The 14,668-nt window shown below is 48.6% G+C and overlaps 1 protein-coding gene and 1 pseudogene across 2 annotated transcripts in view; both read left to right on the forward strand.

Annotated features, from left to right (window-relative positions):
- Positions 1-11,054, forward strand: part of LOC105887075 — a 19,845-nt pseudogene extending 8,791 nt beyond the window's left edge.
- The window catches only part of CRAMP1 (cramped chromatin regulator homolog 1), a 67,135-nt gene that overhangs the window by 39,343 nt on the left and 13,124 nt on the right, over positions 1-14,668 (forward strand). For both annotated transcript variants that reach the window (XM_012805826.2, XM_023513766.1), the window contains 7 exons: positions 709-794; positions 1,281-1,404; positions 2,376-2,457; positions 2,967-4,136; positions 8,050-8,227; positions 13,056-13,237; positions 13,340-13,414. In XM_012805826.2, the coding sequence (XP_012661280.1) occupies positions 709-794; positions 1,281-1,404; positions 2,376-2,457; positions 2,967-4,136; positions 8,050-8,227; positions 13,056-13,237; positions 13,340-13,414 (1,897 nt within the window). The remainder of the gene's footprint in view (positions 1-708; positions 795-1,280; positions 1,405-2,375; positions 2,458-2,966; positions 4,137-8,049; positions 8,228-13,055; positions 13,238-13,339; positions 13,415-14,668) is intronic.

A 14,668-nucleotide genomic window follows, 5' to 3' on the forward strand; every position in this document is an offset into this window, starting at 1 on the left:
TTTCAACTATTTTTTAGAAGGAACTATTTTTTTCACCCTTTTATACTAATTAATTTTACAATTATTCTTTAAATAACTTTAATCCATTTACAACGGAGCTCTGGGCCCACCTATAGGCTGTTGGGGGGGGGGGAGCGAGAATGTGACAGCCCATGACCTCTGCCTGCCAGTGCCTGGGTCCTGCCAGTGTGTTTTACAGAGGGCTTGGGAGCAAGGCTGATGTGGCTAGGTAGTAATGGAGATGTTACATAGAGGTTATGTAGAGGTGGACTGAAGGCTCACATAAAGGTGGATTCAGCAGTCACAGGGAGGTCATATTGAGGCCAATTGAGAGGTCACACAGATTCAGAGATCACAGAGAGGTCACATAGAGGTAGCTTGAGAGCTTTTGCTTTGAGGGACTAAAAAGGAAAGAGTGCACAGAACTGTAGCAGATGGAGGAAGGGCAACCATCTGAGGGTCCTCCAGTGCAGTATCCTTTCCAGGAGATGAGGCCAGAGAAGAGGGTGCATTTCCTGTATGTAGCACCTTGGAATGTGAGGTGTGGTGGGGAGAACAGCAGGATGTCTGGAGTCACCACATCTTGTCTGTCCTGGGATCCCAACATGGTGCTCTGCCTACCCTGGATTAGCACCTCTCAGATGTACTGGCCCGCCCTTCTGTGCATTCAGAGGCCTCAGTATGGTGTATTCAAAATTCTTTTCCCAGGGCCACCACCGTACGTTACAAAGGGAGGAACCTGCGGATTAAAGCACCCATGTGCCGGGCCCTGAAGAAGCTCTGTGATCCAGATGGTATGTGAATAGGGGAAGGGGCTGGCATAGGCTATTGTTCACAGGATTGGAGCGGGCACCATCTTGTCCCATTTAATCACAGGCTGGTTGAGCTACAGATGTCTCTGCTGTTGCCTTCTGTCTGACCCCATTTAATCCCAGTCCTATGAATGAGCTGCTTTGGAATTTGAAACTCTCCTTGCCATAGCTATGTATCCACGCAGCACCCCAAGTTTAGCTTAGGAGCTAGAGCTAAACCTCTAACAGAGTAGTCTCTCAGGGCTTCTTTGTGGTCCGGACTGCATCACTGTCTATGCCAGTGCTCAACCATTTACAGCCACGTTGGAGTTTTCTTCCTTGCTGTGCGTAAAATCTGCTTTTCTTACCTCTCCTTGCAAGACAGTCTGCCCATAGCTCTCTCTCATCCTGTTGGTTTTCTGGTGAGGTACTTTGCCTTCTGCCTCAGGTTGGTCTGCACAAGACTTTCACAGTCCTTCCCTATTGCAGGTTTGAGTGATGAAGAGGACCAGAAGCCTGTGCGCCTGCCTTTGAGGGTTCCTGTAGAGCTGCAGCCACGCAACAACCATGCCTGGGCCCGTGTGCAGAGCCTTGCTCAGAATCCGCGCCTCAGGTATAATGTGGCCTTTAGCGTGTAGAAGGCAGCCCTAGTGCTCTCACATCCCATGACGACAGGTGTGAGATTGACACACTGTCTTTAGGGTCCTCAGACTCTGGGGCTCCTGGGAGCAGTGAGCTGCATTTCCACACCTGGGCAGTGGTCTCATGGGCCACGGGCAAGCCCTGGGAGTTTGTGATGAAAAAGGCAAGTGGCTGCAGAGCCTCCCTCTTGTCCCTGTCAAGCCCTTCCTATTCCTCTCATGCCAGTACCCCCAGGGGAATGGGCCTTTCCATTTGTATGTTTTTTAAATTGAGGTAAAATTAACATAAAGTGACCCATTAGCCACTTTGTAGTTTACAGTTCAGTGGCATTTAGTACGCTCACAGTGCTATGCGCCCACCACCTGTGTCTAATCCCAGAACATTTTTATTACCCCCCAAAAGACCCCAGTTACTCAATTCTTAGCCTTCCCCAGCTCCTGGCAACTACTAGTCTATGTTCTGTCAGATTTGCCTATTCTGGGCCTTTCCTGGAGGCACAGTCACACACAAGTGCCCTCCACAACTGGCACCTCTCACTGAACATATTTCTGAGGTGCATTGTGTTGTACCACATGTCAGTACTTTGTTGCTTCCATTGCTGGGTTTTTATTTTCTTGGAATTAATGAAGGCTACTCAGACCCACCTTCTTAAACCCATCAATTGCTGCTATTATGGGGTGGTGGATCATACCAGTGCTCGTGTTCCAGTTGAGATCTTGGACTGGCACAGGGTATATGATTCTTATCATTTTCTACGGTTCTGCTCAAACCTACAATGATCTCAATTGAAAAAGCTTATTTTTAGGAAAAGGTCCCAGCCAGGGCCTCCTCTTTGGTACCTTTTCTCTCTTTGACACTGTCTTGCTATAGGCAGCTTCACAGTGTTTCAGCAGGCCCATCCCTGTTGTCTCAGGCTCACCTCCCTCACCTGTGTCTCTCTAGGATGATTGTGGAGCTTCATCGTAAAGTCTCCAGCCTCATCGAGTTCTTGAAGCAGAAATGGGCACTCCAGGAAGTGCGAATTGTATCTTTTTCCAACTAAAGGGAACTCTCCAAACTCTGCTTATGTGCTGTGCTCATGTGCTACTTGGAAGCAGGTCTTGCTCCCTAGTACCTGTCATGGTATGGGGGCTTGTGGGTTACAGCTCTAACCTGGAGCCCTTTACTTGCTGAGCTGTGGGTACTGAGCCCCTTCTCTGACCTCCTGCAATGTTAGGACTTGGTCACAGCCACCCTTCCCTGAGGTAACTGGCCTGCTATCTGGCCCATGCGGTGTGCCTAAAATGTTCCTGCCAGCAAGATGAACAAAGTGACCAGGGGACAGCCCACCCAGCTTCATATTATTGTTTGGCTTCCATGATGTACCGATATGAATTTCCTAAAGATGCCAACTGCCTGGGACAGCAGTTTTTAGTAATGGCATGAAGAAAGCCTCGGTCAGGGTCAGGGTCATAATTCAAGCCCCAGTGGTGCCAAGGGGGAGTGTGACTCTGGTTTAATTCAGTGTAGAGCCTTCCTTGACAGTGTGTTTAGAGGAAGACGCTAGAGGAACGGCAGCTACAGGACTCTTGCACTGCGCCCACACAGGAGAAGGTGACGCTGCACCTGTTTCCGGGCGAGAACTGCACACTGACACCTCTGCCTGGTGTGGCCCGAGTGGTGCACTCCAAGGCCTTTTGTACCGTGCACTGGCAGGAGGGTGGCCGGTGCAAGCAGAGTGCCAAGGACGTCCACTCACTGCCCCCTGCCCAGATCCTAGGCATCCAGAGTGGGCAGGGCACAGCCCGGGGCCATGTGAAGTGCCCACGGGGTAGTGCTGAGGGCAAGAGCGGGGGGCGGCCCCCTCCTACCACTGACATGTCACAGAGCTCTGGAGAGAGTTCCCCTGAAAGTGCCCCTGGGGAAGGGGCCACCCCAAGCCTGAGTAGCCCTGATGCTCCTGACAGGCTTCCCTCTGGGCACCACGACACTGGGCCATATTTGGAAAAGACCCCTGCAGTGGCTCCTGTAGAGGGTGGGAATGGCCCTACCCAAAAGCTGGGGGCCCAAGAAATGGGGCCATGTGCCTGCAGCCAGCTTCCAGACCTGGAGGACGAGCTTTCAATCCTAGACCCCTTACCCCGCTACTTAAAGTCCTGTCAGGACCTCATTGTCCCTGAGCAGTGCCGCTGCATGGACACACAGCTGGGGGGCGTGCACCCTCCTCCTGGTGAGGCTGTCTTCCCAGAGGTTCCCACCATTGGCAACAAGGAGGCTGCTGACCTCACCCCAGCTGGGCCTGGGCTCCTGCCAGATATTTGCACTAAAGACTTGGCAGATGCACCTGCAGAGGAGCCCCAGGAGAAGGGGTGCCCCTCAGAGCCTCTGCCGCCTCAGGGACAGCCTGCCACCAAGCCCCCAAAGGAGGTCCCCACCAGCCGGCTGGCCCAGCAGCTCCGAGAGGAGGGCTGGAACCTGCAGACCTCTGAAAGCCTTACGCTGGCCGAAGTCTACCTCATGATGGGCAAGCCGAGCAAGCTGCAACTGGAGTATGACTGGCTGGCTGTGCTGGGCTCTGAGGGCCAGGAGCCTGGAGGGCAGGGCCAGGAGCCTGGAGGGCAGGGCCAAGGCACTAGCCTCAGCTCTCCACATGCCACCTTGCACAAGCAGCACCTCCTTCGCTGCCTCGTGAAGCTCATCTCCACCGAGGTCAACCCCAAGCTGGTGAGTGGGTTGGGGTTGTCGAATGCAGACAAAAGCCAAGCTTGTAAAGAGTTAGAGTTAGTTTCACCCAGAAGTCTTGCTGAGGACTGGAGGCCAAGGCTCACAGTTAGAGAAACTCCATAGTCTTCCCCACACAGTGCACCAGTAAGGCGTATATGCCAGGGAGCAGGCTTGACTCATGTGCATTCACGTCAGAGTCTGGGTGTGGGTTACAGAAGCACGTCACTAACCCCATCAGGCATTCCTTTACACATGGGAAAAGTTGAGGACCAGGGTTACTTATCTTTTAATGACTTGGCAAATAATGGGGCATAGGGGAGTGGACTCTGTCCTGTTTTGTCTTCAAAGCATCTTTCAAAGTCACACATTGACACAGAGTCTGGGGTGTATGACATTTGCTGGCAAGCAGGAATGAGTAGACGTGGCTTCTCATGGATATCACTTTGTCCTGCTGGCCTCCCTGAGGGAAGCCAGATCTAGCCTGAAGGGCTGTCAGTTGAGTGGCTGGGGCTTGCATACAGTGTGGGGTCCAGGACGTACAGGCAGGGGCCCAGCTGATCAGGGAGGCAGAGGCTCTTTGAAGACCACTCATGTAGGGGCACTAGAGCTCTTACTTGGGCCTCATTCTCTGCACGGCACCAGGAATACATTGAGGGGGCTGGACATTGTCCCTGTTATAGAGGCTTGGAAGATGACCAAGAGGTGACACCTTTGAGCCCTAATTGTGCTCCCATAAATCTGCTAGGCCTCCACATGCAGCTGGGGGACAGGACAGCAAATGCAGGGGTAGCTGCGATCCAGCTTCACCTGAGCAGCTGCTGCAAGTTTCTAAAATGGTGTGCCGGGTGCCTTTCCTGCTCTAGAGTGGTGCTGGCACAGACCCCTGTGTGCATGTATGACAGAAATCAACAGGATGAGAAGGGGAGTCAGAGGCAAGGCTTTATTGAGACTCATGCAGAGGGAGGCAGTGAAAGGAAAAAGCCTTTGGTCTGGCTCCCTGGAGGGAGTTTAGGGAGAGTTTGTAAAGAGGGTTAAATGAGAACAGGATGACGCATAAGTATGTAGAGGTGGAGGGTCTTGTGGCCGCGCAGTCCCATTACATGCTGCCTTGGCATTGTGTGTCCCATTAGCCCACAAAATCTCTACTCCTGGTTGTGACTTTTTGCATTAAAATGAGATCATAACAGAAGAATAAAGTTAGTATGGGGATATCTTCTGGCTTAAGGACCTTAAATTTGGATAGGTCTGCCTTCTTTACAGCCCAGCGTCTTAATTAGCTTGTGTCAGTATTTTGTTCCTGTGGTCCTAAGAAATATTACTCGTAAGACAAGTTTAGCCCTTTTCTTATGTGGTTATGGACTGAATTCTGGTGATTAGGATACTTTGCTTTAGCTTTCCTGCTACTAATTAGGCTGGGTTTTGTTGACTCTCTAGTCAGGGGCACAGAGCCTGAGTGCTATCTCAAAAAGACCCTTTCCACTGCTGTGCAGGCAGTGTGTGATGAGGGAGGCTGTCACAGAAGAATGGGGGATGTTGGCAGGCTAAGGTAGAGGAGCAGAGCTGGGGGAGGGCTGGACAGAACAGTTCCTGAGGTGCGTGCAACATGGGCCTCTCCCAGGGTGGCTGTCCTAGGGGCAGCTGACTGAAGTGATCTGGTATCTTCTAGAGCAGCGGTTCTCAACCTGTGGGTCACGACCCACAGGAACTGTATTAAACGGTTGTGGTATTAGGAAGGTTGAGAACCACTGTTCTAGAGGCTCCTTGTTTAGTCTGGTCCTGGAGCCTAGGTAGGGGTCCTCTACCATATAGAGGCCAGTCAGCAGAGCCCACAAATGGAGTGCAGAAGGCACCACTGGTGAGATAACCCTATCCTGCACCCTTAGGTCTAACAGGATCGCATGGCTGTGGCTGTGGAGAAAGCAGCACCTGTGCTCAGCAAGCTGCTGAAAGAACCACGGTGGGAGGGGGGACCTTCGAGTGCCAGGACCTATAGGGACTGGGCTGGGGGTTTTCACAGTAAGGACTGTATATAAGGTCCTTGCATGTCTGGTGTTGGTCATGGCTCCTGCCCTTTGCCCCCTGGGGGGTGCTCTCTGGGACAGATGGGGCTCTTGGGGTGCTGGTGACTGGACCCTGTGCTCAAGCACCCCTTGGGCTAGGCCAGAAGGGGAAGGTAGCCTTGGGAAGCACACTAGGGAGGAGAGGGACCCTTTGGGTTGGCATAGCTATAGTCAGAGGGTTGGGTTGAGTGAGTGGAGACCCTAAGTCAGTGGTTCTCAACCTTCCTAATGCCACAGCCCTTTAATACAGTTCCTGTGGGTCACAACCCACAGGTTGAGAACCTTTGCCCTAAAGACTTTTCAGGTCTGGATCTTGGGAATCATGGGAGGGGATTGAGGAGAGATAGGCATGTCTGGGTGTCCCAGGAAGGAGGCAGGGCAGGATCCAGAGAGGGAAGAGGCATGCAGCAGGGTGAGAATGTGAACGATGACAACCAGGCCTCAGAGCACATTGCCCCAAGTGGTCCCTGGCCAAGCAGGTCACATTACTGGACACTTGTGAAGAAGGCAGATTTGGGGCAGGCCCAGTCATCTGTATGGGCCAACCCCAGGTGACTGGTCCAGTTAAGGTATGGGAACTGCTGCCAGAGGCCCAGCTGAAGCTGGAGACCTGGAATTAGAGAGGTTAACTGCATGAGTCTGGGGTGCTTCTCCCAGTACCGTTTCTTTCTTTCTTTCCTTTCTTTCTTTCTCTTTCTTTTCTTTTCATTCTTTTCTTTCCATTCATTCGTTCATTCGTTCTTTCTTTCGCAGAATCTCAGTGTCGCCCTCGGTAGAGTGCCATAGCATCACAGCTCATGGCAATCTCAAACCTTTGGGCTCAGCCTCCCAAGGAACTGAGACTAAAGGCACAGGCCACAACGCCTGGATAGTTTTTGGTTGCAGTTGTCATTGTTTAGCAGCCCTGGGCCAGGTTCGAACCCGCTAGTCTATGTATGTGGTCAGTACGTGAACCACTGAGCTATGGGTGCCGAGCCTGCCCAGTGCCATTTCTCACCGGGTACAGCTGTGACAGGCAAGTGCCCCAGAAGGTCCAAGCCCCACAGATCAGGAGATGCTAAAGGCTGGCTCAACTGGTCAGGAAGGAGTAGAAAATGTGAAGAAGGGATGCTAGGCTCATGAGGTTTGTGGAACAGCAAAGGGGGTTGGGCCCAGGGGCTGAGCCAACAGAGTCTGCAAAGCTATGCTGAAAGCACAGATGCATCGTTCACAGGTGAGCTTGTGCAAGGTGGGACCTTGGGGTGGGTGCCAGGAGTGAGAAGTAAGAGAGCTGAGGGCCAGGACATCAGCCCAGTCTTCCCAGGGTAGTGGGGCATCTGTGGTTTATGGCAGGGACCCCATGACTCTGCCCAGGTCTGCAGCTGCATCCTGGGCCAGCAAAAACCCTCAGGCTGCCACACAGTACCCTTTGACTATGATCATTTGATTTTGGAAAGCTGTATTTTCTTACTCTGACTTACAAGTAGAAGAGACTACTAGAGTTATCTCAGGCTGGCTTTTTGATGCAGTTTTGTCACTTGCCATTCAGTGCCTCCCCACATCCCTGCATCCTCTCTCAGAGAGGGCACAGACCAGGCCCTTCCTGCTTCCTGCCCTTGGCACCATCAGCATGTAGGCAGTGAAGACATAGGAAGGTACTCATTACTCACTTGACTGTTGATCTTTAGAATTGGTAAGCTGCAGAGTGACTTCAGGGCAAGTCGCTCCATGCCTCTCAACTGACCTTTGCTGTTGAGGAAGTATGATTTCTGAGTCTTGGACTTCACGGGCAAGTGAAGAGTAGGAGGGTACCTGTTTCAGAGCCATTTTTCATATGCTGAGTTTGGATGTTATTTGGCCCATTTCTTTCCCAGGCTCCAGAAGCAAGTGTCACGTCCACAGCCTCAGTGAGGCCCTCCCAGGAGGAACAGTCAACAACACCCCCAGGGAAAGTTGTGACCATCAGCTCCCGCAGCCCCCGCTGCCCCCGAAACCAGGCCACTCTCCGCAGCAGCAAGACCTTCCCACCCACCTCTACACCATGCTCCTCAGGTGAGGCATAGGAGGATTTGCTTGCCCATGCCTGGTCCAACCTGAAGGCGCCATCCATGGTCCTGGGCTTTTGGGGGCTGTGCTGAGGCTGAGGGCACAGGTGTGCCATGGTCCAGGAAATAGGGTAAAGGTACAGAAATCGCAGCCTCCTATGGGAAGGGCGAGTGCAAAGGCCTATCATAAGGGGCTTTAGGGTGTGGGTGTAGGAGCAAGCAAGAAGCAGAGGACAGGGTAGCCTTTGCCAGTCTGATTGCTTTGCAGCAGGTGTCATGAGGCCACCAAAAACTTAACAGAAGGTTGACTTGAGAAGGTTGTTCCTGAATCTATAGCATCTGTTTTCTGTTTCTAAACTATTAGAATAAAGAAGATTTTAACTAGGAGTTATGCCAGCAGTCCTAGAAAGAAAGATGGAATGACCTGCTGTCCATAGTGTGCTCTGTGCCAGTTGTATGTAGGAAATAATCCAAATTCAAGGTTTATAAATTATGTTACTGGGGACATAAAACCCCAAGATGAGCATGACCTGTTTCCCTTAGACATCAGTTTTACTTACTTTTAATTCATATTATAATAAAACAGACTATCATAGCCAGGATGGTAAATTTTACAAGAACATTTTCTTTTTCTTTTTTTTTTTTTTTTTTCGAGACGGAGCCTCAAGCTATCCCCCTGGGTAAAGTGCCATGGCCTCACGCTCATAGCAATCTCCAACTCCTGGGCTCAAGTGAGTCTCCTGCCTCAGCCTCCCAAGTAGCTGGGACTACAGGCGCCCGCCACAACGCCTGGCCATTTTTTGGTTGCAGCCATCATTGTTGTTTGGCGGGCCCGGGCTGGGGATTCGAACCTGCCACCTTAGGTGTATGTGGCTGGCGCCCTAGCTGCTTGAGCCACAGGCGCCGAGCCACAAGAACATTTTCTATGGCTATGCCCGCTTGTCCCCTTTCCCAGGCACAGAGGAGGTGCCACCAGGGGTTAGTATGAGCTGTGCTAGTTCCTCTGCTCTTCCTAAGACTAATCTGATGAGGTGAGAATGACTGCATAGGCAGGGACCACTAGGGCCTGAGGGCTGGGTGTGCCCTTCTGTGCCCTGGACGCCTCCTCCACTCTTTTCACATGAAGTTTGTAGTCCCGGGCAGCATTGCTGCAGATACTGCAGCCATTGTGGGTGCTGTGACTGCTCTGATGACTGCATCACGTGAGCAGCAGCCCCATCTGCTCAGCCTCCCAGAATTAGGCAAAGCTCTGGTCTGGCCATGCATACCGAAACACATAGCCACTGGTTGGCTAAACAGACACATAGTGTCCTGCCGTATTAAAGATTTCCCAAGATAATTTTCCTTTCAGAGAATGTCACTGGCTTTATGTTTTCTCTAATTAGTAATGTTAATAACCTGCCTGTTACATGCTGGAAGACTCATATCTGCTGTGAGTCCTTCCTGGTGGTCTTTGAGGAAATTTAGGCTGTTGCTGTGCTAGGCTCTAGTCCTTCTGAAGTTGCTTTTCTTGTTTCTCCTTCCCCTTCCTTCTGTTTCCTTCCTGGCTGTCTGGTGAAAAAGGCGCCAACTCTGAGTCCCTGTGAACAAAAGCAAGCTCAGCAGTGAGTGGCTAGCTTGTTGGTTGTATAGTCTTTTTCCGCTTTCCATTCTGACGTTTAAATTTCTTAGTTCTATGTACTCTTTAATTTCCTCTTTCTGAAAGAAAGACGATGCTTATAGACAAAAGAGCCAGTAATTCTAGAAATCCACACGAATGTTTAGAAGACCTGGACCATGGAGCCTTTGTCAGTTTGATCTCACCAATCTGCAATAAAGAATATAGAGCGGGAGGCGGGGTGGGGTGGGGGGGCTCCCCGTATGTAACCCATAGCGGTGGTTACAACGCCAGCCACATACACCAAGGGTGGTGGGTTCAAACTCAGACTGGGCCAGCTAACCAATGCAACAAAAAAATAGCCGGGTGTTGTGGTGGGCTCCTGAAGTCCCAGCTACTTGGAAAGCTGAGGCAAGAGAATCGCTTCAGCCCAAGAGTTGGAGGTTGCTGTGAGCTGTGGCGCCATGGCTCTACCAAGGATGATCTAGTGAGACTCTGTCTCAAAAAAGAAAATAGAATGCTGAGCCACGCGTCGTGCCCTGCGCTATCCAGACTAGCAAACAATACAGTCAAGATGGCTAAAGGTGACCCCAAGAAACCAAAGGGCAAGATATCTGCCTGTGCCTTCTTTGTGCAGACATGCAGAGAAGAACATAAGAAGAAAAACCCAGAGGTCCCTGTAAATTTTGCAGAATTTTCCAAGAAGTGCTGTGAAAGGTGGAAGGCAATGTCTGGGAAAGAGAAGTCTAAATTTGATGAAATGGCAAAGGCTGATAGAAGTCTGCTATGATTGGGAAATGAAGGATTGTGGACCAGCTAAAGGAGGAAAGAAGAAGGACCCGAATGCCCCCAAGAGGCCACCGTCTGAATTTTTCCTCTTCTGTTCAGAATTCCGCCCCAAGATCAAGTCTACAACTCCTGGTATCTCTATTGGAGATGTGGCAAAAAAGCTGGGTGAGATGTGTAATAACTTAAGTGACAATGAAAAGCAGCCTTACATCACTAAGATAGCCAAGCTGAAGGAGAAGTATGAGAAGGATGTCACTGACTATATCTAAAGGAAAGTTTGATGGCGCAAAGGGTCCCACTAAAGTTGCCAGGAAAAAGGTGGAAAAGGAAGATGAAGATGAAGAAGAGGAGGAAGAAGAGGATGAATAAAAAACTGTTTTTATCTGTCTCCTTGTGAATACCTTAGAGTAGGGGCGCGCCATAAATGACACATCTCTCAATTGAGAAATGTCTATTGCCCTCATTAGGTTTAATCACAAAATTTGATCATGATCATATTATAGACTCAAAGTGCTCTAGAAATTGTCAGTGGTTTACATGAAGTGGCCATAGGTGTCTGGAGCACCTTGAAACTGTATCAAAGTTGTACATATTTCCAAACATTTTTAAAATGAAAAGGCACTCTCGTGTTCTCCTTACTCTGTGCACTTTGCTGTTGGTGTGACAAGGCATTTAAAGATGTTTCTGGCATTTTTTTTTTTTTTTAATTTGTAAGGTGGTGTTAACTATATGGTTATTGGCTAGAAATCCTGAGTTATCAACTGTACATATCAATAGTTTGTAAAAAGAACAAAACAACCGAGACCAACTCTTGCTGCTCCTTGCTTGGCATTAAGGCCATGGGGAAAGATGCCCTTCAGAGGGGCCGTAGCTCAGGGCATGCACTGTGGGCTGGACCTGTTGACACTGCGGCAGGCATCCATTTAGCTTCAGGTTGTCCTGTTTTTGTATATAGTGACATAACATTCTGCTGCCATTCTTAGCTGTGGACAAAGGTGGGTCAGCTGGCATGAGAAGTGTTTGGATATTTTTTTTTTAAGTTAAGTGCAGTAGTTTTTAAACTGTTTGTTTTAAAACAAACTGTAGAACTCTTCATTGTTGGCAAAGCAGCAAGCAGAAGAGCCACTGCATCAATGAAAGTTCAAGAACTTTCTATACTTAAACACATTTGCAATGTTCTGTTATTTTTTGTATGTTTAGAATGCTGAAATGTTTTTGAAGTTAAATAAACAGTATTACATTAAAAAAAAAAAACGAATATAGAGAGGGGGCTGGTCCCCACCATGAATCCTAATGTGATTTGTAGCATCTGTGATGATGGAAACAGCTAGCGGATTGAATCTCATAATACTAGTCTCAAATAATTACTTTCTGTGGGTCTGTTTTCTAAAAACTAGGAAATTAGACCAGGCTTCAACAAACTATAGTCTGCAGCCCAGATCCAGCCCCCTGCATATAAGTGAAGTTTTACTGGCACAGAGCCATGCTCATTGGTTTACCTGTTGTCCATAACTGTTTCTGTGTTGCCAAGTGGAGTGGAGTTGCCCCAGAGATGATGTAATCTACAAAGCTGACGACTATCTGGCCCTTTACCAAGAAGTTTGCTGGTTTCTGGTGTGTAGTAGGGGTCATCTTGAAGGCTCTTCTAGCTCTGAAAAGTCCGTTTAAAAATTTTGTGTATAGGTGGCACCTGTGGCTCAAGGAGTAGGGCGACAGCCCCATATATCAGAGGTGGCAGGTTCAAAGCTGGCCCTGGCAAAAAAAAAAAAAAGATATATTGGGGCGGCACCTGTGGCTCAGTGAGTAGGGCGCTGGCCCCATACACCGAGGGTGGCAGGTTGAAACCTGGCCCCGGTCAAACCGCAACAAAAAAAAAATAGCTGGGCATTGTGGTGGGCACCTGTAGTCCCAGCTACTCGGGAGGCTGAGGCAAGATAATCGCCTAAACCCAGGAGTTGGAGGTTGCTGTGAGCTGTGTGATGCCACAGCATTCTACCCAGAGTGATAAAGTTCTGAGAACTTTACAAGAAAAAAAAAATTTTATGTATGTGTATATTTAACAAAATAGAGATGGGAGTCTTATACTGTGTTGTCCAGGCTGGTCTCAAACTCTTGACCTTATGTGATCCTCCCAACTTGGCTTCTCAAAATACTGGGGTTTTTACAGGTGTGAACCACTGCCCTGGCTTCTGAAAAGTCCTTAATGTGCTCTCTGCCCTTCTCCTAAGCATTGAACAGAGTGTGATCTGCTCAAAATGGAAGAATTTCAGTGAGAATAATAAAAAATCAACCTTCTTGTGCAACTGAGATAAAGGGAATTTCTTTCTGATTTTCTTCCAGTAGAACACTATTACCCCTGGAGTTGCTGCTGGTCCAGTAGAACACCATTACCCCTGGAGATGCTGCTGAGTGAGGAGGGTTTGTGTGTTGATTCTAACTTCTTTTCCAGATTTGCGAAACCCTCCAAGACCCCTCTTGGTAGCTGGTTCTTCTAGCACAGGAAGCAGTGACTCAGATGGTAGCCTTTTTGCTGTCCCAACAACTTTGCCACCCAACAGCCGCCATGGGAAGCTTTTCTCTCCCAGTAAAGAAGCAGAACTGACTTTCCGTCAGCACCTAAACTCCATCAGCGTAAGTGTGGGGCCTCTCTACCTTGAGGGTGGGGTTCCCCCACCCCTACCCTGTGTTTATGGAGAATGTACCTTCAGGGATCAGGTGTTCTTTCCCTTACAGATGCAGTCGGACTTCTTCTTGCCAAAACCCAGGAAATTGCGGAACCGGCACCTGCGGAAGCCATTGGTGGTCCAGGTCAGGGCACCTTGTTCAAGTCTTCATGTGCCATCCTGAGCCGGGCCTCCCTGGCTCTCCTGCTGGCTGAGCTGACCAAGACACACTGGTTTTTATTGTGTAAAATGGGGGGAAATCCATGCGCCTTTCTTCCTTCTTTTAAAGAGGGTAAATAAGAGCAGCAGTGAACTTAATGGTACCTAAATGTAAGGATAATCTTTGAACAACATTGAAAACTCCTTGGAAAAAAGACAAAATTCTGGGGATTCGAGTCCCAAGAATGTCTCAGATTAGGATATATTTAAGGATTATCAGAATATTCATAATTATTTAGTCATTGGAAGCGGTTGGCAAGGTATGTGGGTTAGCCAGAAGCCAGACCTTGTGTGCTCATATTAATGAACACTGGGAAGACCCGTAACTGCCATGTGCAAAACCAAGGAAGAAGTCTTAGGAATTAGAGGCACTTGAGAAAGAGTACATTGTCATTTTGAGGTATAAGATAAGGGAAGTGAGGCTGCAAGTCAAATAACTATGCCTAGAAATTTATTAACGTGTATTTCTTTTTTTGGATTAATGCTTTTGTTAGATTCTTAGAAATCTTTTTCTCTCTTGAGATTAGTTTATTTAGAAATGAATGATTTCATGAAAGATCTTAGGAAGAAAGATGCATTCTAAATCGTAGGTATTCTTTATTCAGACTAATTTAGTGTTAACTGCATTTTAATCTGGGTACATTTAGTTTTTTGCATTTGAAATAGAAAGATAACTGTAAGCTCTGTAGCTATTCAGTGCAGGGTCCTAGTCAAGCTTGACTGTTTTTTTAATTTAAAACAGCTTTCAAGATTCACACCCCATAAAATCACTCTTTTAAAGTATGTAATTTAGTGGCTTATAGTCTATTTACAAGGTTATGCAACCATCCCCACTATCTGATACCCCAGTATTATTACCCCAGAAGGAAACACTATTAACTCACTCTGCTTTCTATCTCTATGGATTTGCCTATTCTAGGCATTTCCTATAAATAGGGGTCATCCAATATGATGGTGGTCTTTTCCATTTAATATTTTTGTATATAAAGTTTTACTGGCACACAGCCACATTTATTAATTTCTGTACTATCTCTGGCTGTTTCCCAAGGGCAGGGTCAAGTATGTCCTCAAAGCCTAAAATATGCCCTACCTGGCCCTCTTTAGAGAGAGCATGATATGTCCCTGTTAGCTATTGGTGAGAAATAGCACAGATGTGCACTGCTCTTCATGTTGTGTATAG

Source organism: Otolemur garnettii, unplaced genomic scaffold (assembly GCF_000181295.1).
Source record: "Otolemur garnettii isolate 467f Iridium unplaced genomic scaffold, OtoGar3 scaffold00044, whole genome shotgun sequence".
NCBI lineage: Eukaryota > Metazoa > Chordata > Mammalia > Primates > Galagidae > Otolemur > Otolemur garnettii.